The sequence below is a fragment of the Entelurus aequoreus genome, linkage group LG16 (assembly GCF_033978785.1).
Source record: "Entelurus aequoreus isolate RoL-2023_Sb linkage group LG16, RoL_Eaeq_v1.1, whole genome shotgun sequence".
In the NCBI taxonomy this organism is placed as follows: Eukaryota; Metazoa; Chordata; class Actinopteri; order Syngnathiformes; family Syngnathidae; genus Entelurus; species Entelurus aequoreus.
This window is the reverse complement of record NC_084746.1, coordinates 42,469,410-42,494,799: the sequence shown is the minus strand read 5'-3', so window position 1 is coordinate 42,494,799 and position 25,390 is coordinate 42,469,410. Positions and strand designations below refer to the sequence as shown.

The 25,390-nt window shown below is 44.2% G+C and overlaps 4 protein-coding genes across 5 annotated transcripts; 3 read left to right on the top strand and 1 right to left on the bottom strand.

Moving 5' to 3' along the window:
* Window positions 1–132: 132 nt before the first annotated feature.
* Window positions 133–9,765, top strand: cldn15la (claudin 15-like a). Its single transcript, XM_062023003.1, has 6 exons — window positions 133–288; window positions 414–744; window positions 8,725–8,889; window positions 8,960–9,041; window positions 9,113–9,226; window positions 9,292–9,765. The coding sequence occupies exons 2-6, from the start codon at window positions 528–530 to the stop codon at window positions 9,374–9,376; spliced, it is 663 nt and encodes a 220-aa protein (XP_061878987.1). The 5' UTR covers window positions 133–288; window positions 414–527; the 3' UTR covers window positions 9,377–9,765.
* Window positions 9,766–13,728: 3,963 nt separating this feature from the next.
* saga (S-antigen; retina and pineal gland (arrestin) a) lies at window positions 13,729–16,658 on the top strand. 2 transcript variants are annotated; one of them, XM_062023000.1, is made up of 16 exons: window positions 13,729–13,822; window positions 14,014–14,078; window positions 14,142–14,202; window positions 14,280–14,324; window positions 14,392–14,591; window positions 14,666–14,725; window positions 14,791–14,858; window positions 14,944–15,079; window positions 15,150–15,234; window positions 15,303–15,375; window positions 15,445–15,582; window positions 15,645–15,722; window positions 15,793–15,807; window positions 15,905–15,957; window positions 16,082–16,091; window positions 16,277–16,658. In XM_062023000.1, exons 2-16 carry the CDS (start codon window positions 14,031–14,033, stop codon window positions 16,401–16,403), a joined length of 1,197 nt encoding a protein of 398 aa, XP_061878984.1. In that variant the 5' UTR covers window positions 13,729–13,822; window positions 14,014–14,030; the 3' UTR covers window positions 16,404–16,658. The 2 variants fall into 2 exon arrangements, with proteins under 2 accessions (XP_061878984.1, XP_061878983.1); XM_062022999.1 differs by having other exon boundaries at window positions 16,032–16,091.
* A 2,618-nt stretch (window positions 16,659–19,276) lies between these two features.
* proca (protein C (inactivator of coagulation factors Va and VIIIa), a) lies at window positions 19,277–22,278 on the top strand. Its single transcript, XM_062022998.1, has 9 exons — window positions 19,277–20,136; window positions 20,256–20,333; window positions 20,486–20,643; window positions 20,765–20,789; window positions 20,869–20,979; window positions 21,041–21,181; window positions 21,254–21,372; window positions 21,457–21,574; window positions 21,645–22,278. Exons 2-9 carry the CDS (start codon window positions 20,264–20,266, stop codon window positions 22,220–22,222), a joined length of 1,320 nt encoding a protein of 439 aa, XP_061878982.1. The 5' UTR covers window positions 19,277–20,136; window positions 20,256–20,263; the 3' UTR covers window positions 22,223–22,278.
* On the bottom strand, window positions 22,269–22,907 carry dusp28 (dual specificity phosphatase 28). Its single transcript, XM_062023004.1, has 2 exons — window positions 22,512–22,907; window positions 22,269–22,430 (listed from the first exon to the last, which is right to left on the bottom strand). The coding sequence occupies exons 1-2, from the start codon at window positions 22,854–22,856 to the stop codon at window positions 22,329–22,331; spliced, it is 447 nt and encodes a 148-aa protein (XP_061878988.1). The 5' UTR covers window positions 22,857–22,907; the 3' UTR covers window positions 22,269–22,328.
* Between the last annotated feature and the right edge of the window lie 2,483 nt (window positions 22,908–25,390).

The window sequence follows — 25,390 nt, the reverse complement described above, 5'->3', positions numbered from 1 at the left end:
CACACACACACACACACACACACACACACACACACACACACACACACACACACACACACTCAAAGAGCTTGTGTTGTTCTTCTTGGTGATGATGACGGTGATGGCGATGTTCTACATCACATTATGTTGACCTTTATGGCAGAAGGGGAAGCCCTTATACGGACGTCCTTACATCGACGTTTTGTTCCACCTTCCTCATAAAAGGTCAGATAAACAATGAGTCGATCTCCATGACAACGCTGATGGAGCAGTTTTTATTCTGGAGGGTCCAGCCTTGGTGGTTCTCAGGTGAGCCACCTTAACTTCCTGCTCTCATGTCAGGCCCATATATGGACTTAGAGGTTATTAGGGGTGTGGCTGTTGCTATGATGAGCGAAATTAATGACATTTTATGGCCCTCCATTCCCCGTCAGAGGACAAAGTCTTCATCTACCAACAGACGCCAACCGCATTGACTGCAGTTTGTCTTCAGTAGAGTTCCTCAAGTCTTTCGTCTCTTCTCGACTCGCCCGAGTTTGGTTAAAATCATGTCGACGGCCATAGAGTCGACCGGCTTCGTCATGTGCATCATCAGCTGGCTGGTCACCGGGGCGTCGCTGGCCAACGACTACTGGAAGATCTCCACCGTGTCGGGCAGTGTCATCATCTCCCAGAGGCAGTTTGAGAACTTGTGGCATTCGTGCGCTGAGAACAGCGCTGGCATCGCCGAGTGTCGAGACTTCGAGTCGCTGCTCTCTCTGCCTGGTAAGTAGGCTCCACATGGACACTGAAGATGTTCTTCAATTGGATGGCACGCATACAGGAAGTGGAGGAGCAGCAACCTGGATGGTGATCTACTCATCTGAAGATAATCTCCTTTAAGTTGTCGAGAAGTTTCCTCCTTTCTCTATATGATCTTCTATAACGCTTCATTATTTTACACAACAGAGGTTCTTCTTTTCTGAGCGCCAACTGCTCAAACGTTGCATAGCCATAAAAAGGTGCAGCCCGCCATTCTTATCATTGCTGTCAATTATTAACTGACCTCGTTACCAACATGTCACTTCTTCTTTCGCCTTAACGACTAACCTAGTTGGTTCTCATCAATAGTTAAATCTCAAGGTTTCACATAATGGTCTACTAGTTCAGTCTCCAGGTTCTCATCATGTCTTACCAGTTGGTTCTCATCATGTTCTAATAGTTGAGTCTCTAGGTTCTCATGTTTTAGTAGTTGAGTCTCCTTGTCCTCATTATGTTCTAGTGGTTGAGTCTTCAGGTTCTCATCATGTCTTACCAGTTGGTTAAAGGCCTACTGAAATGAAATTTTCTCATTTAAACAGGGATAGCAGATCCATTCTATGTGTCATACTTGATCATTTCGCGATATTGCCATATTTTTGCTGAAAGGATTTAGTAGAGAACATCGACGATGAAGTTTTGGTCGCTGATAAAAAAGCCTTGCCTGTACCGGAAGTAGCGTGACGTCACAGGTTGAAGGGCTCCTCACATTTGCACATTGTTTACACCAGCACCGAAAGCGATTCGGACCGGGAAAGCGACGATTACCCCATTAATTTGAGCCAGGATGAAAGATTCGTGGATGAGGAACGTGAGAGTGAAGGATTAGAGTGCAGTGCAGGACGTATCTTTTTTCGCTCTGATCGTAACTTAGGTACAAGGGCTCATTGGATTCCACGCTCTCTCCTTTTTCTATTGTGGATCACGGATTTGTATTTTAAATCACCTCGGATACTATATCCTCTTGAAAATGAGAGTCGAGAATGCGAAATGGACATTCACAGTGACTTTTATCTCCACGACAATACATCGGCGAAGCACTTTAGCTACGGAGCTAACGTGATAGCATCGTGCTTAACTGCATATAGAAACAGACGAAATAAGCCCCTGACTGGAAGGATAGACAGAAGATCAACAATACTACCAAACCCTGGACCTGTAACCACACGGTTAATGCTGTACCGCCTGGCGAAGCCTAGCAATGCTGTTGCTAACGATGCCATTGAAGCTAACTTAGCTACGGTACCTCGACAGAGCTATGCTAAAAACATTAGCTCTCCACCTACGCCAGCTGTCATCTGCTCATCACCACCCGTGCTCACCTGCGTTCCAGCGATCGACGGCGCAACGAAGGACTTCACCCGATCATCGATGTGGTCGGCGGCCCGGAGACGGAGGAAGTCAAGGTGAGGACAGCGGCGGGGCGGCGGGCGTTGTAGCTTTCGACGACACCCCGGCCGCCATCAGAGTCGGCAAGAAACATATATTTCCTCAAAGTTACGTACGTGACATGCACATAGCGCCACGCACGTATGAGCAAGCGATCAAATGTTTGGAAGACAAAGCTGTACTCACGGTAGCGCGTCTGCTATCCAACTCAAAGTCCTCCTGGTTGTGTTGCTGTAGCCAGCCGCTAATACACCGATCCCACCTACAGCTTTCTTCTTTGCAGTCTCCATTGTTAATTGAACACATTGCAAAAGATTCACCAACACAGATGTCCAGAGTACTGTGGAATTTAGCAGTGAAAACAGACGATTTAAGCTGGCGACCGTGCTATTCCAAAATGTCTGCTTCAACCCTTGACGTCACGCGCAAACGTCATCATACCTAGACGTTTTCAGCCGGAAGTTTCCCGGGAAATTTAAAATTGCACTTTATAAGTTAACCCGGCCGTATTGGCATGTGTTGCAATGTTAAGATTTCATCATTGATATATAAACTATCAGACTGCGTGGTCGGTAGTAGTGGGTTTCAGTAGGCCTTTAACATCATGTTCTAATAGTTGAGTCTCCAGGTTCTCAAGTTTTAGTAGTTGAGTCTCCTTGTCCTCATTATGTTCTAGTGGTTGAGTCTCCAGGTTCACATCATGTTTTACCAGTTGGTTCACATCATGTTTTACCAGTTGGTTCTCATCATGTCCTAATAGCTGAGTCTCCAGGTTCTCATCATGTCTTACCAGTTGTTTGTCATTATGTTCTAATAGTTGAGTCTCCAGGTTCTCATCATGTTTTAGTACTTGAGTCTCCAGGTTCTCATTATGTTCTAGTGGTTGAGTCTCCAGGTTCACATCATGTCTTACCAGTTGGTTCTCATCATGTCCTAATAGCTGAGTCTCCAGGTTATCATCATATCTTACCAGTTGGTTCCCATCATGTTCTAAGAGCTGAGTCTCCAGGTTCTCATGTTTTAATAGTTGAGTATCTTTGTCCTTATTATGGTCTAGTGCAGGGGTCGGCAACCTTTACCACTCAAAGAGCCATTTTGGAAAGTTTCACAAATTAAAGAAAACAATGGGAGCCACAAACATTTTTTGATACCGGTAATTTAAAATGAAAAACACGGATACAAAGCTTAAATTGCTTTGCGCTATGTTAACCAGGGGTCTCAGACACACGCACCGGCACGCATCTTAATATGGAAATTTATTGTTAGTGCGGCCCGCGACTTTTAATTGAATGGTGCTTGATAGCGTCTTTCTTGCCAACTCTCTCAATTTTCCGGGAGACTCCCAAATTTCAGGACATGCTGGCACTGCTTTTAGCGCCCTCTACAGCCTGCCCAAACAGCGTACCTGCTCACTCCTACCCACTTCTCTAAAGTGGGCTGGCTCAAGGTGGAGGACAGAGTTAAACAACTTGCACTGAGCCTAGTCTATAGAATCCACTACACCTCCCTGATACCGAAGTACATGTCAAACTACTTCCTTAACGTAAATGACCGCCATAACCACAACACCAGGGGGAGCTCCACTAACCACGTTAAACCCAGATTCCGAACTAACAAAGGTCTTAACTCATTCTCTTTCTATGCCACATCAATGTGGAATGCGCTCCCAACAGGTATAAAAGAAAGGGCATCTCTATCCTCCTTCAAAACCGCACTAAAAGTTCACCTCCAGGCAGCTACAACCCTAAACTAACACCCTCCCCGGATTGCTAATCATCAAATGTAAACAATCAAATGCAGATACTTTTTCTTATGCCTTCTGATCTCTCTCTCTCTCTCTCTCTCTCTCTCTCTCTCTCTCTCTCTCTCTCTCTCTCTCTCTCTCTCTCTCTCTCTTTCTCTCGCTCTCTCTATATGTCCACTACTTGCTGTCCATATCCTACCCCCCACCCCCTCCACACCCCTGATTGTAAATAATGTAAATAATTAAATGTGATTATCTTGTGTGATGACTGTATTATGATGATAGTATATATGATAGTATATATCTGTATCATGAATCAATTTAAGTGGACCCCGACTTAAACAAGTTGAAAAACTTATTTGGGTGTTACCATTTAGTGGTCAATTGTACGGAATATGTACTTCACTGTGCAACCTACTAATAAAAGTCTCAATCAATCAATCAATCAATGCTTGGCCACATGTTGAATGCAGCTTTTGCTGCATTCAACATGTAACAACTTTAACATTGTTACGTTACAAATATGCGCCACACTTTGAACCCACACCAAAAAAAGAATGACAAACACATTTCTGGAGAACATCTGCACTGTAACACAACATAAACACAACACAACAAATACCCAGAATCCCATGCAGCCCTAACTCTTCCGCTCAACCGACACACGGAGAGGGGGGGGGGGGGTTTATGTGTGGGGGGGTTTGGTGGTAGCGGGGGTGTATAATGCAGACCGGAAGAGTTAGGGCTGCATGGGATTCTGGGTATTTGTTGTGTTGTGTTACGGTGCGGATGTTCTCCAGAAATGTGTTTGTCATTCTTTTTTGGTGTGGGTTCACAGTGTGGCGCATATTTGTAACGTAACAGTGTTAAAGTTGTTTTATAAGGCTACCGTCAGTGTAAGCTGTGTGACTGTTGACCAAGTATGCCTTGCTGTCGCCTACGTGTGCAAGTAAAAGCAACATATAACATGTGGCCGGGCTGGCACGCTGTTTGTAAATGCTATAGAGGACAATTAATGCAGTGCCATTAGGGCACACCCTTGATTAAGTAATTAGAGTGAAAGTAGGATAATATTTGCCCTGGGAGATTTCTAGGAGAGTCAGTCTCCTGGGAAAATCGGGGGGTCGTTAAGTATACTGGGAAAACCGGGAGGGTCGGCAAGTATGCAGCTGAGCCGCATCAGAGTGGTCAAAGAGCCGCATGCGGCTCCGGAGCCGCGGGTTGCCGACCCCTGGTCTAGTGTTTGATACTCCAGGTTCTCATCATGTCTTAGCAGTTGGCTCTCATCATGTTCCAATAGTTGAGTCTTGAGGTTCTCATCATGTCTCACTAGTTAAGTCTCCAGGTCCTCATTATGTTCTTGTATTTGAGTCTCCAGGTTCTCATAATGTACTACTAGTTGAGGCTCCAGGTTCTCATCATGTCTTATCAGTTGGTTCTCCAGGTTGTCATGTCTTACCAGTTGGTTCTTATTATGTCCTAATAGTTGGGTCTCCATGTTTTATACGGTATTTGTAATTGCGTGTCTGCACGTTGTCATACTGTCTTTGTAAATAAGTTTCCAGTTTCTCATTGTGTCCAACTAATTGAGTCTCCAGGTTCTCATAATGTTCTACGAGTTGAGTCTCCAGGTTCTCATCATGTCTTACCAGTTGGTTCTACAGGTTCTCATCATGTTTTACTAGTTGAGTCTCCAGGTTTTTCTCATGCCTTGCCAGTTGGTTCTCCATATGTCCTAATAGTTGAGTCTCCATGTTCTATACAGTATTTGTAGTTGAATCTCCAGGTTCTCATACTGTCTTTGTAGTTACGTTTCCTGGTTCTCTTTGTGTCCTCTTATTTGAGTCTCCAGGTTCTCATCGGGTCCTACTATTTCAGTCTACAGGCTCTAATTGTGTCTTACTAGTTGATTCTCCAGGTTCTCAACCTGTCCTATTAGTTGAGTCTCAATGCTGTCGCTGTGCCCTACTAGTTAAGTCTCCATGTTCTCATTGTGTCTTACAACTAGTTAAGTCTCCAGGTTTTCAACTAATCTTACTACTATTTGAGTGCCAAGGGTCTCGTTGTGTTTTACTAGTTGAGTCTCCAGGTTCTTAAAGTGCTCTACAAGTTGAGTCTCCAGGCTCTCATCTCATACAAACGTAACTGACATTACAATATTAACATGAAAAACATTATTATTACAGATTCATACATAAGTCAAGTAAATATTTGAGTATTTATTTTTATTTAAAAAAAATAATGTATGATGATATATTATTAGATAATATTACATAGAAATATATGCTTCTTTTTTTTTTCATTTTTCTCTGTTAAAACAAGCAGAACGAATACATTTAGTAAGAAAAGATAAAGTACTTTATTGATGCATATTATTTCCAGGCTTTCGTGGGTCACATAAACTGATGTGGCGGGCCAGATCTGACCCCCGGGCCTTAAATTAGACACCTGTGGCCTAGATAAATTCACAGATATGAATATGAATATAAAGATTTAAAGGCATTAGCGAAAAAGTTAATTTTGTGTCCTTGCCTCAACAATTTTACATTGTTGAAATCCAATGTTGGCGAAGCTCGAACGACCACCTCTTTATGTGTCGCCAAAGTATCTACAGAAATGTGTGTATGTGAAGCATGAAGTTGGCGTGAGGCACCGCACATTTCCATGTCCGGTTCACTCTTGATTCATCTTATCTTTGCATGAAAAAGGCTGAACGGCAGATTTTTGTGCTTACGCAAGCTCAATACATGAGGCCCCAGGTTGTCATCGTGTCCTACCAGTTGAGTCTCCGGGGTCTCATCATGTCCTACAAGTTGACAGTGTGTTTGCGTGTTGCTGTAAATCAGGGGTGTCAAACTCATTTTAGATCGGGGGCCACATGGAGAAAAATGTACTCCCAAGTGGGCCGGACTGGTAACATCACGGCACGATAACTTAAAAATAAAGACAACATCAGATTTTTGTTTAGAAATAGAACAAGCACAAATGATGAAAATGTACAAATCATAATGTTGTTGGGGTTGCGGTTAATAGTATTCCATCTTTATTTGTCGTTATTTATATTTTCTGAATAAATTATGTGATAATGTTCATCAACAGAATGTTATTTATGTAGTTTGATCATTTTCCTCAACTGATGTACTAACATCACGTGGTTTATTTTGTACATATGTAGTAGCATCATCTACAACAGACCTGGGCATTCTGCGGCCCGCGGGCCACATCCGGCCCTTTGTGCGTCCCTGTCCGGCCCGCGTGAGGCCAATCATAAATTACAAAATACATTCTAAAAAGTATCTATGTCGAGTGTGCAATACAACGGTGCTGCTTTTGTTTTGAAAAGTGTTATTTGTATTACTTCCATGTGGACGTATGCGCGTGCGTGATTGTGAGTGAATGTGAACAGCTGCAATCACAAATTACAAAATAAAGTTGAAAAAACATCTATGTCGTGCGAGCAATACAACTGTGCTGCTTTTATTTTGAAAAGTGTTATTTATGGGCGTATGTCCCTGTGTAACCTGTGAGTGAAGGTGCACATGCAGCGACAAGTGATGCACGGTTTACACCCGAGACCCTAAAAAGAGAAAAGTTGATGACGAATGGCGTGTTTTCAACAAGACATGGACTGCCAAGCAAGGTTCCCTCTAAGGTGCGCCTGCGCAAATGCACACTGCTCAAGCGTCCTCTGCGCACAGCAAATATATGCCGCGCACCAAATCAAATCCCATCTGAATTCTAAACAAAATAAACACATTTATTCTGTGTAATTTTGCAATGCAACTTTGAGTGACAGTGACAACAAGCGGCCCTAACGGTGTTCATCAACACCGTTCAATTGAACACCGTTCAATTATTGTAACGTCTATCGAGATGCTTCGAGGCCAGGAATTATATCGATCACTTTATTGAGCAGAACTGTTTATATTCGGCTATAACCACACCAAAAACATGAGTAAAACACTTCTATCTTGAAAAACTAGTCATTTTCTGCCGTACAAACCAGGCCAAAACCAACTTGTCATCTGTCACCAACACGCATACCACTAAACCACTGGAGCGTTTATGGCCACACAAAAAGTCGGACAACTCAAACACCACACAAAGTTACACTATGACTCCTCAGTCATACGTGTGCTTATTTTACTGTCATTTATTATTAATGTTGATTTATTTATATTAATCATGGAATGCTGTTACTAGAGAAAGTTACAGGAATGCACACTTCATCCTATGCTTACATTTCATTGTGCAACATGAGGATGTATAAGGGGAACTAAATGTGATCTCTGAAAGGGGTACAAATGATTTCCAAAGCAGTGCTTTTGGTATAACGTTAAGTTAGGTTAAATGAAAGTATTATTATTATTATTATTATTATTTATCTTACGGTATATATCAAAAATAATATTGAGCAAAATTTAATTGAAATATTGTCGATGTGGCCCTCCAGCAGTGCTCGGGTTGCTCATGCGGCCCCCGGTAAAAATTAATTGCATACCCCTGATCTACAAAGATACAAAGAATTGCTATTGTGACATTCAGTGGACACATTTAGAACAGCTGTTTCTTTCCTTAAAAAATTTCAGGTACATTTTTATACTTTGCAAACTCATCCCGAGGGCCAGGATAAAACCTGTTCGCGGGCCTGATCCGGCCCTTGGGCCGTACGTTTGACACCCCTGTTGTAAATGGTGCGAGTGCGTTCAGCAGCTCTTTTGTGCATCTTTTAAAATGCCTGGTGTGATGTGTGTAGGTGTTGGAAATGTTTACTTACCGCTTCTGGCGTGACGCAACGTGTCCTCGCTGCTTAGGGCATGTGCAGGCGTGTCGGGCGCTGATGATTGTGTCCTTACTGATGGGCCTGGCATCCATGATCGTCTCCCTGCTGGGACTCAAGTGCATCAGGATTGGCTCAACCAGCGATGCCTCAAAGGCCAAGATCGCCGGCACTGGAGGCATCCTGAGCATCCTTGCTGGTGAGAAAGCAAAAACAATTTCACCGAATGAAGTGAGCGTACCAAGTCACGTTATGTCTCATGTTTGCAGGCTTTTGTTGCATGGTCGCGTGCTCCTGGTACGCAAGCAGGGTGGTGGAGGACTTCTACAACCCGCTATTCGCCGGTGTCAAGTCAGTCCTCGCCAACAACATCATTGACCACACGTCTGCATGCGGTCTCACTCTGACATATGTGTCGGCAGGTTTGAAATGGGCGTGGGACTCTACCTGGGATGGGGAGGCTCCTGTTTGGCCATACTAGGTGGTGGCATGCTTTGCTGCGCCTTCAAGAGAGCGTCGGCTGGCAAGACGAAAAGGTACCAGTCACCCACACTTTGATGTGACATGGCAACTTTTCTGTAATGCCTTCTTTTGGTTGCAGCGGTATCTACGGAAACAGTCCACCACAGAAGGTGTACAAGCCTGCAGCAAAGTCAGAGGCAGACTCGGCCAGAGCTTACGTCTGAAAACCCACACACACACACACACACACACACACACACACACACACACACACACACTCTTTTATTTGTTACCTTCTTGAGACCTCAGAAAAATGCCTACCTCTTTAGGACCACCCTTTCCAGATATATAAAGATTTGTATTTACAACATTAATAATATATACATACTATATGCAAATATAAAAAAAAGCCTGTTGTGAAAATTTTGTTCGAATTTCACAAGAAAAACGTAGAATTTTGACAGGGACAAGCGGTAGAAAATGGATGGATGGACGGATAATAAAAGTCGTCATTTTACTCGACGCAAGTCAAAATTTTACAACAAAAAACTGAACATTCGTGCAATATTATGATAAAAGTCGCAATTTTACAAGAAAAGCATAACCTTTTGGCAATTTTATGAAAAGAGTTGTAATTTTAATCGACAAAAGTCACAATTTTATGAGAAACCTTTAACATTTTGGGCGATATTATTATAACAGTAGGAAATGTACTCAAAAAACATCACTATTTTACAAGAACATCAAAAAAATTGGAGATATTGTGATAAAAGTCAGAATTTTATATGACAAAAATGTCACTGTTTTGCATTAAAAAGTAATAATTTTACATAAAAAAATTCATAATTTTACGAGAAAATATTGTATTACAGAAGCGGAAAGAATATGAGAAATTGTTCCTGACTTTATAAGAAAGAAGTCGACACATTGTGAGAAAAAGACTGCTTTTAGTTCATTTTTGTTTTTGTTTGTTTGTAATTGTTTTTTAATCTTCATTATTTACTTCAAGTTATTACAGTATGTCTCTGTATACATATTTATTTTATTTTTTTAAAAGAGGGCGCATTTCAATTTCTTACACACTTGTGATAACATATGTTGGCCAGAGGGGGAGCACTTAAAATTTTTACACACACTTGTTATTCCATATGTTAACCCGAGGGGGAGCACTTTTAAAACCGACACACAGTCAATTTGAAAAATCCCTCCTTTTTGGGACCACCCTCATTTTGACAGATTTCACCACCAGGGGTGCATATGAGACATTCTCTATTAGATGCAATGGTTTTCTGTATTGGGACCATAATATCGGTCCTAACTGGTTCACCGGTCCTCATATGGAAGGTACTTTTCTTTGTTGATGTCTCAAGAAGGGTAGAAATACAAGAACACACACAAACACACACACACGCGCGCACTGTGCCGTGGAATGTGAATTTATGGTTGAATAGTTTGTAAGGATCTGTAAATTCCGAATAGTCGTTTTTTATGTCACCTCAATCATGTTTGTATGACGAGAATAAATGAAGTCTTGTCATTGTGTGTGATTTCTTTAAACGGACAACAAATCTAAGATGACCTTTCTGTGTGTGTTTGTGTGTGTGTGTGTGTGTGTGTGTAATCACACTGATGATGATGCAGGACATAATCCATGTAACGTGCGCTGAGCTGCTGACGGCGGCAGAAGACTGGATTAAACGTTATGTCTGTCATTCACGGTGTCTTTACACGTAGACGTGCGACATCACGTATTTCATTGTGTTGTTGCAATTATTCAGGGCCAAAGGTGACTCTGTACATCCTGGAATGTGAGCATGTCAATCACATAAAACAACAACTATACCGTATGTGTCAACTAGTTGTCGATAAATATACAGTAATGTGTGAAAATAATTAAAAGTCTCCTAAATGATGCAACGACACAATTGTCATCCTTTCCCGTACCTTAGACCTATACTTGCTGTTACTGTGCTAAGCCTTCTGGGTAATGTTGTATATAAACATTTAGCAACACAGGAGCATCCTGTTTTCTTCGTCTTATATATTCATTTAAAATGTATTTTTTCCAGGTAAGGCAATTGAGAACAGATTTTCATTTGCAATGCTGACCTAACAAAGAGGCAGCATTTACATGACCGAGATGTTGCAGTGTGATGAAAAAAGATGATCAGACATTATCAACAAAAAAATACCACCATAGATTTCCTTTAAAAGTTCACAAATGCTTTTACTGTGCAGGGGTAAATGTGTTGGAACATACATGAATATATGAGAGAGGCAAACAAACAATTTGTGGACGACGGAACAGACAATGGGCAATGAGGAAGCCTTTGATGGTGTTTCTGTCTGTGATTCAAATTAATGATTACTATTATTAGCTATAGTTAATTAAAACAGTTCAGTAATTTGAGAATGAGCGCTGAGTACCCAGCAGGCACAAGACATTGATACAACGTTGATTATACATACATGTCCTTTGAAACTGACTTTAAAACAACGTTGCAAAATAGTTGTATTTGTAAATTGAGACAACGTTGATGTCCAACGTTGGATTCACCTTGTTGGTTGGGAAATGATCAAATTTCAATGGTCAGATCAACGTCACAACCTGACATTGAATAAACGTTGTCAAAAGGCATGTTGGTTCAACGTTATGTTTGAGTGGTAAAATATTGATTGGGAAATGACCAAATTTCTATGGTCAAATCAACGTCAGAATCTAACATTGATTAAACGTCCACAAAACGCATGTTGTATCAACGTTACGTTTGAGTTGCTCAATGTCAGGACCTAATTCAACAAGTTCTCAACGTTGTTTTAATGTCTTGTGCCTGCTGGATTTGTGCTTTTACTGCAATCTAGTTTTAAGTCTGTGTGGTATAAAACATTATAAAATATGAATGCAGTTTTTTTTTTCCAATTTTCGTTGAAATCCTGTGATGCCGCAAATTCAGGTCTTTTATGCCACAACGATCACATAAAACAGCCCGCAAAATCCTGGCGAGACTAATGAGACAAAAGCTGTGTTTCAGTTCAATCAAACAATCAATGTTTATTTATATAGCCCTAAATCACAAGTGTCTCAAAGGGCTGCACAAGCCACAACGACATCCTCTGTTCAGATCCCACATAAGGGCAAGGAAAAACTCACAACCCAGTGGGATGTCAATGAGAATGACTATGAGAAACCTTGGAGAGGGGGAGACCGGATGCAATGGACGTCGAATGGGTCTAGCATAATATTGTGAAAGTCCAGTCCATAGTGGATCTAACATAATAATGAGAGTCCAGTCCATTGTGGGGCCAGCAGGAGACCATCCCGAGCGGAGACGGGTCAGCAGCGCAGAGATGTCCCCAACTGATGCACAGGCGAGCGGTCCACCCCGGGTCCCGACTCTGGACAGCCAGCACTTCATCCATGGCCACCGGACCTGTGCCCCCCCTTCCACAAGGGAGAGGGGGGAAGAGCAGAAAATAAAATAAACGGCAGATCAACTGGTCTAAAAAGGGGGTCTATTTAAAGGCTAGAGTATACAAATGAGTTTTAAGATACACACGTGTACACCATTGTGTACATATGCTGTCAGTACTAGAGGTGGGGGATATAATCGATTTTTAGATGGATCGCAATTCAGATATGGACGATTATAAAATCGATTAGTAAACATCAATAATTAATAATCATTTTATTTATTGTAAATAAAGTAATGTAGACGGTCCTAAAATTTTGCTGACTACAGAGAGCCACCTCACCGAGAGATCCGACCAGTTCCTTTATTATAGGGCACTTATGTTCCAGTTTAGTACACATTTCCATTCATTTAATAAATGTCATGGAAATTAATTTAAGTGTTTCTTATTTCAAAGTTGCAAGTGATAAATGCGTAATTAGTGAAACGAAAAGAAATATAAAACTGCATTAATACACATAAATTAAAAATGTATCAATAATCGATTTTCAATCGAATCGTAGCTCCTGAATCGTAATCGTGATTGAATCGTGAGGTGCACAAAAGATTCCCACCTCCAGTCAGTACCATGAAATTGTAGTCAATGCAGTGGTGAGTGTGCAGTCATAGACACTTACCATCCTCAATGGTCAGACCTTGGCTACCTAGCAGAAGGGGAGGGGCTAACGAGTGGTTGCACTTTTTTATGTCAATATTTTGATTGTCATTATTGGTAAATGTACAATGACAGTAATGGAAAAGGGACAGTACTACACTCTCAACATTCACACACTCAGCAACTACACCGTGTACTCTTTGAAGTGTACTGACACACGCTAAACACTTTCTTCCAGCATTGTTTTCATGCTGCACACTTCATTCTGTGTGTGTACATCTACACACACACACACACACACACACACACACACACACACACACACACACACACACACACACACACACACACACACACACACACACACACACACAGGGTTTAATCTGAGTTTGTTGTGCTGACATAAGAGGAATCTGCTTCAATCCTCTCAGCGATCTCATTCACGGGAAACCACCGTGGGGGCGGGGTCACAGCCTGGTCACACCATTGGCTGTCGTAAAGAAGGGAGACCTTGATGGACAGCAGATTTTTTGCATATAGAGCCAAACGCTCACATCCAACGTCACCAAACTCCTCTTGCTACATCGTCATCGTCATCCTTCCAGGTGAGTCTCAGCACGCTGTCTTTGTCTCTGTTGGGGATGTCAACTTGGTAAATGTGTTGGAATGATGTGTTGCGAAGACAATCTAGTGAACTTTTGCCACACACACACACACACACACACACACGCAAAAGGATACAGTAAGTGTGTTTGAGTCATCACGGCAACAGCCACTTCCTGTCCATCGCTTGCAGACACCACCTGAGGTAGAATGAGCCCCAAAGATGTGGTCTTTAAGAAAATCTGCAAGGACAAATCGGTGAGGACACATAAAGACTTTAACATTGGGCGAAAGACAAAACAGTCTTTTCCCCGTCTCCAGGTGGGCGTCTACATGGGGAAGCGAGACTTTGTCGACCGTGTGGACTCCGTGGACCCAGTAGGCAAGGAACATTACATGACCTCAGACAGTCAGCGATATCTAGACGCGGGAATGTTAACCTGTCCTCCCAACCATTAGATGGCATCGTCCTCATTGACCCGGAGGCACTACAGGGGAGGAAAGGTCAGACAAGTTCCTCAGCGCTTCCTGGTGTCCATGACGGTGACATGGTGTCTCTTGCCACCTCTAGTGTTCGTCACTCTGTCCTGCATTTTTCGCTACGGCCGCGACGACATGGACGTGATGGGCATCGCATTCTACAGGGAGCTGTACCTGTCCACTCGCCAGGTGTACCCGCCCCTGCAAGACCGCGAGCAGGGCATCCACACCAAGACTCAAGCCAAGCTGCTGCGTAAGCTGGGGGACAACGCCTACCCGTTTTTCTTTGAGGTGCTGCCGCGCTCCTTTTGACAAAAAATGTGTACGCTCTCTTTCCTTGAAAAATAACGCCCGTTCCGTTGCAGTTTCCCGACAACCTGCCTTGCTCGGTGGCACTCCAGCCGGCCCAACATGACGTGGGCAAGGTGAGCGTCAGCACCGTCCCGCACTTTGACCGCATCCCAGAATTCAACATGCCTTCTCTCTGCAGCAATGTGCCGTGGAGTTTGAGATCAAAGCGTTCAGTGCCGAGAGTCAGGACGCCAAAGTACGCAAACGGTAATGGCGGCATGAAGTCCATGCATCGAAGCGTCTCCTACAGCGCCACGGTTAAGGTCTGCTACAGCTTGGGCTTGTCCTTTAGGAGCTCCGTGAAGCTGATGATCAGGAAAGTCCAGTACGGTCCAGACAGCGAGGGAGCGGCGCCGTCTGTAGAAATCACGCAGGACTTTGTCATGTCGGACAAGCCGCTGCATGTGAGGGCCAGCCTGGACAAAGAGGTGGGCTTCGCGTCTCGCGACCACAAACACTACAGTGCGTTCATGTGACCTGCTGCCGCTCTGTGTGCAGATTTATTACCACGGCGAGACCGTCAAAGTGCATCTCGATGTCACCAACAGCTCCACCAAAAACATTAAGAACATCATCCTCTCTGGTACACTTAAGCTAGTCTCCACAGTGAATCCCTTCATGGTTTACAAGTTGATGGGTACGTGTCTCCAGTGGATCAGGTTGCCACGGTGGTGTTGTACTCCAACGACAGCTACGTCAAATGTGTCGCCATCGATGAATCGGGGTGAGTTTCACAATAATGACCGGCAAAGTGCTCAAGATGTCAGCCAAGGCTATACTTTGTTGTATTTAGGGACGCCGTGTCTGCGGGTGGGACGCTCCAAAAGGTCTACAAACTCCTCCCCCTGCTGGCCAACAACAGAGAGAGGCGGGGCATCGCTCTGGACGGGAAACTCAAGCACGAAGACACCAACTTGGCGTCGTCCAGCGTGTAAGCCAACATGTAAAGTGGCACCAAGCCTGTCCTCATGTGACGCCAACATGTCGTTTCAGCATCAAGCCGGGCGTCTTAAAGGAAGTTCTGGGAATGATGGTGTCCTATAGAGTCATGGTCAAGCTCATCATTGGAGGGTCAGTACTTATACATTTGCAATGAGATCCAAGTTGCTTCCAACTCCATCGCTTTTCTTCTTGTTTTCAGCTTGATGGGGTCAAGGTATGTAGCCTCACATAACCTGTGAGATAGCGAAGCTAACAGGACTCTAGCATGAACCTAGCATAAAGCTAAGCTTCATCAGTTGTTTGTGTTGCAGTGAGGTGGAACTGGAGCTTCCCTTCAAACTCATGCACCCAAAACCTGACACAGGTGAGCAAGGTGCTCCTCGTCACAGAAAACATAACTGTTACACGTTTACAATAAAAAATATTCATATAAAACAGGATCGCAAATTAATTGTCCTCTTCTTTTTATACCGTACTCTTGTCACCAGTCAAGGAGAGGTGAGTATTTTCCACGTTATTGATTAGATAGCTGTATCACTCAACCAGATAACATACATAGACACAGATTATTGAATAGATAACTGGGTATTGTAATGCTATAGGTGTACGTTTATGCTAGCGAGCTAATGCAAAAGTGCTAATAGTTTGTGTGTGTGTGTGTGTGTGTGTGTGTGTGTGTGTAGTGAAATGGAGGAAGAGATGGTGTTCCAGGAGTTCAAGCGTTCTTACCTAAAAGGCATGATCTGTGACGATGACGATGAGGAAGGCAATGTGTCGGGCGGTGAGGACATGGCGCCTAAAGAGAAGTGAGCGACGGCTAGCGAAATAACAGCGCTAGCTAATTTGATCAACATGAGGTTGTACTTGTAAGTAAGAAGTCTTCATGTAGCCATGCTACTTTAACTGCTAACTAGCGCATATAAAACTTGATTTTATACATTTATTTTATCAAACAAAGCAAAAACTAGATGACTATCGACATATTAGTAAGGTTGACTATCCGTGCTTCAGTTTGTATTTGATATGACAGAAAGAAGCATTTAAATAAAGCACTTCTTTAACACATACAGCCTTTAATGTACTTACTTACTTACTTAGGCCTTAGTATTCCCTGAGGAACATAGGCCGCCAACGAAAGCCTTCCATCCATTCCGGTCTTGTGCCCTTCGGTCGAGTTGTTGCCATGACAGCCCCTCAGCCCTCATCTCCTGTTCCGTGCTTCTTCTCCAGGTTGTTCTTGGTCTCCCTCTGTTTCTTTTTCCCTGTGGGTTCCATGTTAGTGCCTGTTTGGTGATTGATTTATTGGGTTTTCTGAGTGAGTGGCCTATCCAGTTCCACTTCTTTCTCCTGATTTGCAGTTCCACTGGTTCTTGTTTGGGGAGTTCCCACAGGTTGGCATTGGTGATGGTGTCTGGCCAGTAGACTCCTAGGACCCGACGGAGGCAACGGTTTACGAATGTCTGTAATTTATTGAGTATGCTATTGGTGGTTTTCCATGTTTCTGATCCGTACAGCTGAATGGATTTGACATTTGAGTTAAATATTTTCAGTTTGGTTTTGAGAGAAATGTTTTTTGCTCTCCATATTTTGTTTAGTATGTTGAATGATGTTCTTGCTTCCCCTATTCTGGATTTGACATCTTCATCTGCCCCTCCATCTACACTAATTATGCTCCCCAAGTATGTAAAACTGACTACCTCCTCTAATTGATTATGGTCCATTAGTATTGGTGTATTGTTCTTGTTATTGATACGCATGACCTTTGTTTTTTGTGAATTGATCTTAAGCCCAAGAAATGCAGCAGTTCTTTGTAGTTTTTGTGATTTGTCCTGCATCTGTTGGTGGGTGTGAGCCAGGAGACCTAGATCGTCTGCAAAGTCTAGGTCCTCCAGTTGTTTGGTAAGGCTCCACTGTATGCCGGTTTTGCTGTTTTTGGTTGTTTGGTTCATGGTCCAGTCAATACAAAGGAGGAAAAGGAAAGGCGAGAGCAGACATCCTTGCCGCACCCCAGTCAGGACCTCGAAGGCCTCCGATGGGCATCAGTCATGTAGGACACGACATCGCATCCCTTTGTAGGTGCTCTTGATGATGTTGATGAACTTCGGTGGGATGCCATAGTGTGCCATCAGCTTCCACAGTGTCTCAAGGTGGACACTGTCAAACTTTAATGTGAACTTTATTATTTATTAGTATGTGGGGAATACTGCCTTCCACCCGAGTGCAGCTGGGATAGGCTCTAGCCCCCCCGGGACCTCGACAGGGACAAGCTAGGCTGTGCATCTCCATCTGTAAAGGTGGGGCTTCTCCACCTGGTTTGACTGCTTGTCCTCAAGGTGTGGCAGGGATTGGCAGATAGCTGAAAAAGATGCTGCTGCTGTCAGCTGCGGTGTGCATTCCATTAGCGAGGACATACAGTACTTCACCTGAAGCCACACCCTGTCACTGGCCTGCAGCTTCCTTCAGTTGTTTTGCTAACCGGTCGGAAGTTTCGATAAGACAAACCTCAAGCGGCTCTTGTGCGACCACCAGGTGGGTAGATGAAGACATAGGTGCCGTTGCTGGCAGCTGCAAAAAACCCTTTCGAGGGGATCAAAGTGACTATGCTGGTTACAGAGGACATGTGGTAAAGAAAAAGGCCAGTCATTAGGAGAAAATGGTGCATGCGGAGAACACTGGGGGAATGCAGTGCCTAGGAGGGCCCATGTGGCCCACTTCACCACAGTCACCCTTCAACTTTACTTAGACTTGTGCACTCTCCTTCCATTGGGCTGAGCCAGTAGTAAGTGGTAGGGTCCGAGGCAGGACCCCAGCTCCTCCAGGGTGGTGTTGTTTGGGCCGAGCATGGCCGGCCGAGCCGAGCACACCACACCACAAGCAGGACAAGCAGCCCCTGCCCAATTTGGAGGGGAACCAAGTTAATCTTTCTTAATTTCAAATAATGAAATTGTATTTCATTCAGAGGAGCCACTTACAAGCCTCGGGAAGAACACAGGCAGGGGCTGGACCAGGCACGTTACATTGGTGCCGTGACCCGGATCAGAAGGATGTTTAGGAGAAAACAGACTTGTGTTTTCCTGCCAATAGGCCGTTGTTATGATTTCATGTGGTGTATGATTGTATGCGTGAACCAGTATTCTTCTGTAGAGAGTATTTGTCATGATCCGCTGCCCGGATCATGTTTGTTTAGTTTTTGACTCCCTCAGTTCCTGTTTTGAGCACCCCTGGGTTTGTGTTTTAGTTGTCATGATTGCAGATTGTTTTCACCTGCCTCTGATTAGTGTTTGGGACGCTCACCTGCTCCTGGGCCCTAATCAGAGAGCTACTTCTTCTCTGCTTTTCGTCACACTCAGTCTGGCTTTCTTATTTGCTTCCATGCAACACGTTACGTTTGATGATTCCCTGCTTCTATAATTCTGGATTCCTGTTTATATGCTAAGCTTTCGCGCTAGCTAGTTCCTTTGCTCCCCGTGCGATCGCCATGCGTCTCTTCTGTTTATATCTTGTATTTTTCGTGATTTTTGGACAATAAATCATATTCTTACCTGCACTTTGCCTCCGGAGTTCCTGCTGCATCTTGGGAGAACGACCCGCGCATAAACATGCGACCCAAGCGTGACAGTATTGCTTCATACTGTTTAGAATATTTGGACCAGCTTGTTTTGTTACATGACATGAGTCCAAATATACATACAGATGGAAAGTGAGCATCATGATGAAGTAGCCAAAGAAAGGTATCACTGCTGCCTTGGACAGCTTGTGCATGTTGAGAAGAATAAAAATTCAAGTAGTGCAGCAGCCACTGGCTTCGATTAAGTCATAAGCCCTGCCCACAACAGCCTCCATCTCACCTGCTGCTATGGGGGAGGCATTCACATGCGACATGACCTAATTCAACAACAGTGGACTTTTTTAGTACCCACTAAAAATGGACAAGAACTGATTGTTTTTTACGCTGTTGAGGTGCTTTGGGGGACATGTTTTCTCCCCTTGGATTCTGCACACCAGTGGGGTTGTCTGCCCACCTTTTCTCCTGCAAACACATGATGACTTGTGGTTGGCCATAAGTGTTTAAAAAGCCGACCCCGAGCCAGACCCTAAATTGCTGGTGTCCACTAACCAACTTTTATATTGATGAGTCCAAACACTAAGGTAAAGCGAGCCAAGGAGAACGAGAAAATGACACAAAAGATGAACAGTTCCCTTGCTTTCCACAGCCCTGACATCCTGTTTGCTCCAAACAAGGTGGGTCACGTGACACCTGACAGGTTCCCTTTGTCTTCAATTCTCTCCACGTTTAAAAGGTAGCGCCGCCTGCTGCGTCACCCCGGTGACACATTTGGCTGTTTTGGCGGGGGCCGGGAGGTGGTTTGTGTTGACAGTCCGGGGCTGCAGACTGTGGACTTTCAGTAAACACTAGTTAGTCATTGACGCAGGAAACACAACCAAGCATCTTCATCAACGCCATCAAGCAAGTCGTTCGTTGTCTTGTACGTCTCGCAACCTACGGGCTTCATCGAGGTCTCTTTCTGAAGGGGTGAAAAAGGTAATAAAGGCCTTGTAGCTTCTTGCTGCCATTAAAAAACAAAAAGGTAACATGTCGCAGCAGCTGTTTATTGCCTTTAACTCATCCGCCATCTTTCCAAACCATGTCATTGGCTGCAGGCATTGACATGTGTCGCCTCGCCTTCTGCGTGTGCGTCGCGGTCGCCATGTGGGCGGAGTCTACACTAAGTCGGTCAGGTGAGTTTGTATTTATTAGTGATGTCACTCAAAGGTCCTGATGACGTCACAACAATCATGTGACAAACTGTAGCAATCAGAGGTTTAACAAACAATCAGTCCACGTCACAGTCCTTTGGAGGTCAAAGGTGTTTGTTCTGGGCCCCACTCAGTCTTTTCAGACCATCCGAAGGCGCATATGTTGTTGCGGTCTCGCCGCGCCAACTCCTTCTTGGAGGAGCTGAAGCCTCCTTCGATGGAGCGCGAGTGTGTTGAGGAGACCTGTAACTTTGAGGAGGCCATCGAGATCTTCAAGACCAGAGAGGCCACAGTAAGAAGCTAACCGGCTAACAGCCAATAAAAGATGACATCATGGTCCAAAAGGATCCTGGGTTAATCGTGATGTCAACTTGATAAATGATTGATAATGATTGTTTCTCGTCTTTCTCCAGCTGGAGTTTTGGACCAAGTACTCAGGTAATCCAGCCTGACGACCATGTGGATGTTTTTCTGATAACGTGACCCAGCAGACAGGTGATGCTGTTTTGTTTTCCAGACGGGAACCAGTGTGAAACCCACAAGTGTGAGCACGGAACATGCGTGGACATGTTCAAAGACTATGTCTGCCGCTGTAACCCCGGATACGAGGGGAAGTACTGTGACTACCGTGAGTTAAAGGGGTTGGGGTACGAACACGTCACGTCTTCACGATGATGTCACTGTCTTAGTTCAAACGGCGACAAACTGCAGTGTGAACAATGGCGACTGTGACCATGAGTGTTCCGAGAGCGGGGACGGCACTAACAGGATGTGCAGCTGCGTGATTGGCTACACGCTGCACGACGACGACAGGAAGTGCGTCCCTAAAGGTCAGAAGGTGGCAGTTAGCTCAAAAATTGAAAGAAATAGCCCTGAAATGTCTCCCAATCACACACGAGCAGGAGCGAGGTCTTGCGGTCAGCTCCTGATAGGCCGCTCATCCTACTCCAAGCCCGTAGATGGCCTCATGCCCTGGATGGTGGGTGGCGAGGTGGGCAAGAAGGGTGAGAGTCCTTGGCAGGTGAGTTTGCCCCCTGCCCTCCTTGCTACTTTGTGGGTCGCCATGGTAATGGCACGTAATAGCGCTTGCGCTTCACTCGTTCAGGTGCTAGTCCAGAACGCCAAAGGACGCTTTCATTGCGGTGGCGTGCTCATAGACGAGAGTTGGGTCCTGACGGCGGCGCACTGCCTTGACAACAATCTGCGCCTGCGAGTGCGACTCGGTGAGTTGACTGGCCGGCACCTAGATGGGGGGCGGTCCCGCGTTCTGATGATAGTGGCGCGTGTTCTCAGGCGACTACGAGCGTTTCCGCAATGAGGGCACTGAGGTGACTTTGGCAGTCGTCGAGGCCTTCAAGCACCCCAACTATGACAGCATGACTGTGGACAACGACATCGCCCTGCTGCGGCTGGATAGCCCCGCCCCTTTCTCAGAGTACATCCTGCCAGCGTGCTTGCCGAGTCGTCGGCTGGCCGAGAACGTGCTTCACCGCAACGGGACGGCCACTGTGGTGACGGGTTGGGGCAAGGATAGCATTGACAGCGCCCGCTTCAGCTCGGCGCTCAACGTCATCCGAGTGCCGCTTGTCAGCCGCGACGTGTGCGCCGGTCTAATGTCGCACAACATTACCGACAATGTGCTGTGCGGCGGCATCCTCGGCCAGCGCATCGACGCCTGCGAGGGCGACAGCGGCGGTCCCATGGTGACGCTCCACGCTGACACTTGGTTCCTGGTGGGCTTGGTCTCGTGGGGTGAGGGCTGTGGCCGCGAGGACAAGCTGGGCATCTACACCAAAGTGTCCAACTACAATGAGTGGATCAACACCGTGCGTGAAAACTGGGACAAAAGGGGACACCCTCCAGAACCCTGATGTGCACGTGTGCACGCTCCTTCAATAAACGGATCATTCACCTGTTTGCTTGCTTTATTTTTTGTCATGTTCTTGGAAATCTTCATTGATGCTTTTTGGAAGAACGTTACTTGGATTCTCGTCTCCTCTTCAGCTCGTCTTCGTATCGCCGCAGCTGAGCCAGAAAGCCGGGATTAGGATCAATCACGTGACGGGCCGCCTTGACTTCCTGGAGATGGTAAACGAAGAAAGATTTCTGAACGGAGTCAGGTGTCAAGCGTAAAAAGCCCCGCCCACCCACACTAGTCACCTGCAGCGCGTCCGCCAGCGCTGCCCGCCGATACTTCATCAGGTATGCGATGCAGACGGCGGCCGAGCGGCTGCGTCCGTTCTTGCAGTAGACCACGCTGCATCCTCCACGTTGAGCCTCCTTCTGGATGGCGTCCGCACATGCGTCAAAGTGAACGTAGAGGTCCTCACTGGGCTCGTCCAAAACCGGAATGCGCATGATGGCGACGCTGCAGTTGGGGAACGGCTGCTGCCTGGTGACGTTGATGCAGAGCGTCACCGCTTTTTGCTGGATGAGCTCGGCGCTAGAGGCTGACCGGGCGTTACTGATGAAGAGTGCGCTAGTCACCTGACACAGCTGCAGCATCCTCTTAAAGAAACATGGCTGACAAAAAGAGGAGCATGAAGTAAGATGACGTTATGTGTATTAATGAGTGCACTTGTGTATTTACGCTTTAGTCTTTTGAGTACACACAGTACAGGCCAAGTTTGGACACACCTTCTCATTTCAATGCATTTTCTTTATTTTCATGACTATTTACATTGTAGATTGGCACTGAAGGCATCAAAACTATGACACCTGTGAAGTGAAAACCATTTCAGACGACTACCTCTTGAAGCTCATCGAGAGAATGCCAAGAGTGTGCAAAACAGTAATCAGAGCAAAGGGTGGCTATTTTGAAGAAACTACAATATAAAACATGTTTTCATTTATTTCACCCTTTTTTGTTAAGTATATAACTCCACATGTGTTCATTCATTGTTTTGAGACCTTCAGTGACAATCTACAATAGTCATGAAAATAAAGAAAACCCATTGGCCTGTACTTTAGGTGTGCTCAGACTGAGAAGTACGTTAAAATGCAGTACACTGCCAGTATCTAGATGTTGTCGTCAAAACAGTTAGTATTACTTACTTTGACACCCTCAAATGCTAACTAGAAATAATAGTGGCAGAGGAAAACCCCACATTCCACAGTAAAAACCAAGCTAAACACACAGGCTGTGTCTCAAATGGGATAATCAGTACACTTCCACAAGTAGGGGGCTGAGTACCTTTCACATTTGACCCGATATGGTACCAAACCCTGGTACCAGGAAATCAATACCGGTACTCAGCAGTACCTATTTTCAGTGTTTTTTGTGCGTAAACAAATATTAATAATAAAATCTCATTTTTATTGAAACATTTAAAAATGATTATGATACCTTGTGTCCAGTTGTTAAATCTTGTTTTATTACTTACTTTCTGAGTCAATTTCTTTGTAGGCAGTATTACAACATTACCGAAAGGCAGTTTGGTTGAGTCCGCTCTCAGTGCTGCTGGTGTGATGGCCGATTGTTAGTGTTAGGGATGTTAGGGAACAATATGAAAAATTTATGTCTGATTGATTGATTGATTGAGACTTTTATTAGTAGATTGCACAGTACAGTACATATTCCGTACAATTGACCACTAAATGCTAACACCCGAATAAGTTTTCCAACTTGTTTAAGTCGGGGTCCACGTTAATGAATTCATGGTAAATCACGGTTATTGTGGCCAAAATTAGCACCTTTATTACAATCGCAATATTGTTGAAAAAAGTACTTATACACACACTGAAATCCTTGGATTTATTTTAAATAACTAAAATAAATAGACACACTGTTAGAAAACCCACTATTTTGTGCATGTTTTGTGTGTATTATGCTTCACTGATATTGTTTTAGTCTTAGTATTAGTCCTAGTATTTTATCTGTTTTAATGGCTAAACTTCTGTAGTTTTGAATATTGATTTGCACTTAAGTAATTTTTATTCAAATGACATTTATTATTATTCATTATTTCTGGTGGGCGTTCTACTCTTTGGTTGTCCTAGTCTTTTCAACACTCTGTCTTGTATTTCTCGGATCGATCATTCCGTGCCATGGCAGCACAACTTGTAGGTTCAATGTGCACAATCGAATCGCTCAGTTGTTCAAACAGTAACGTGTTTATACAAGTTCAGATTCAGCTATGTCGTTTCTTAATGGGGAAAAACGTGAATGTCTCTTGTTTTCATGTTAGCATTTAAACTAGCGAGCCAGTGCCAGTCAGTCTGTGAGTTAATGTGAAGTTATCAATCACGTTTTTACAATCATTTTAATTTAAAAGGGTAATACTAACCGTCGGGAGTTTTACTACGGTTAAAGTGGTAAAAAAATGGATAGCAACCAGTACCGTAACATGGCACCGTTGAGTTTTACAAGAATCGGTGCCCGGTACGTCCCGGTTCTAATGTGCTTCTCTTTTTTTTTCTGAGAAGGGGTGTCCCGATACAACTTTTTATCTTCGGATACCAATATTGGAGCCTTGATTATTACCACTATTGATCCAAAATTAAATCCGCACATATCATAGATACTTTATTATTTTGTAGTGTGGAATGTTAGAAAAGACCTGATCTTGTTAAATTACTGGTAGGTACGAAAACCACTAACCTATCAACTGTTATTAAAGGTCCTGAATTGATTTATCCTATCTTTAAGTTGAAGTGGGGTGCAAGTAATTGTTTTTTGGAGACACCAAAATTCATGATGTTACGCACAAGATGCAGTAATTTGAATGATGCGGACACGTTTGTTACTGGATAGTTTCTAATTTGACACTGATTGGAGACTTTGTATCTGCAACTAAAATGCAACTAAAAGTGTTTGCAATATATCATCACCTATATGTGTAGTATCCGTCATTTTATCCGCAACTCGCGACTCATTTGGTCAAAGTCCCTAGGAGAAGTTTGTTAAGGTACGAACCCTTTTTGTTGCAGAAAAACGGCCGACGGAAACCAAGATGGCCGACTTCCTGCTTGTTTTCAGATATGGGTTTTTGAGACTTTTATGCGCGTCCCGTCGTCATGGACGACTCCTGCAATTTTCG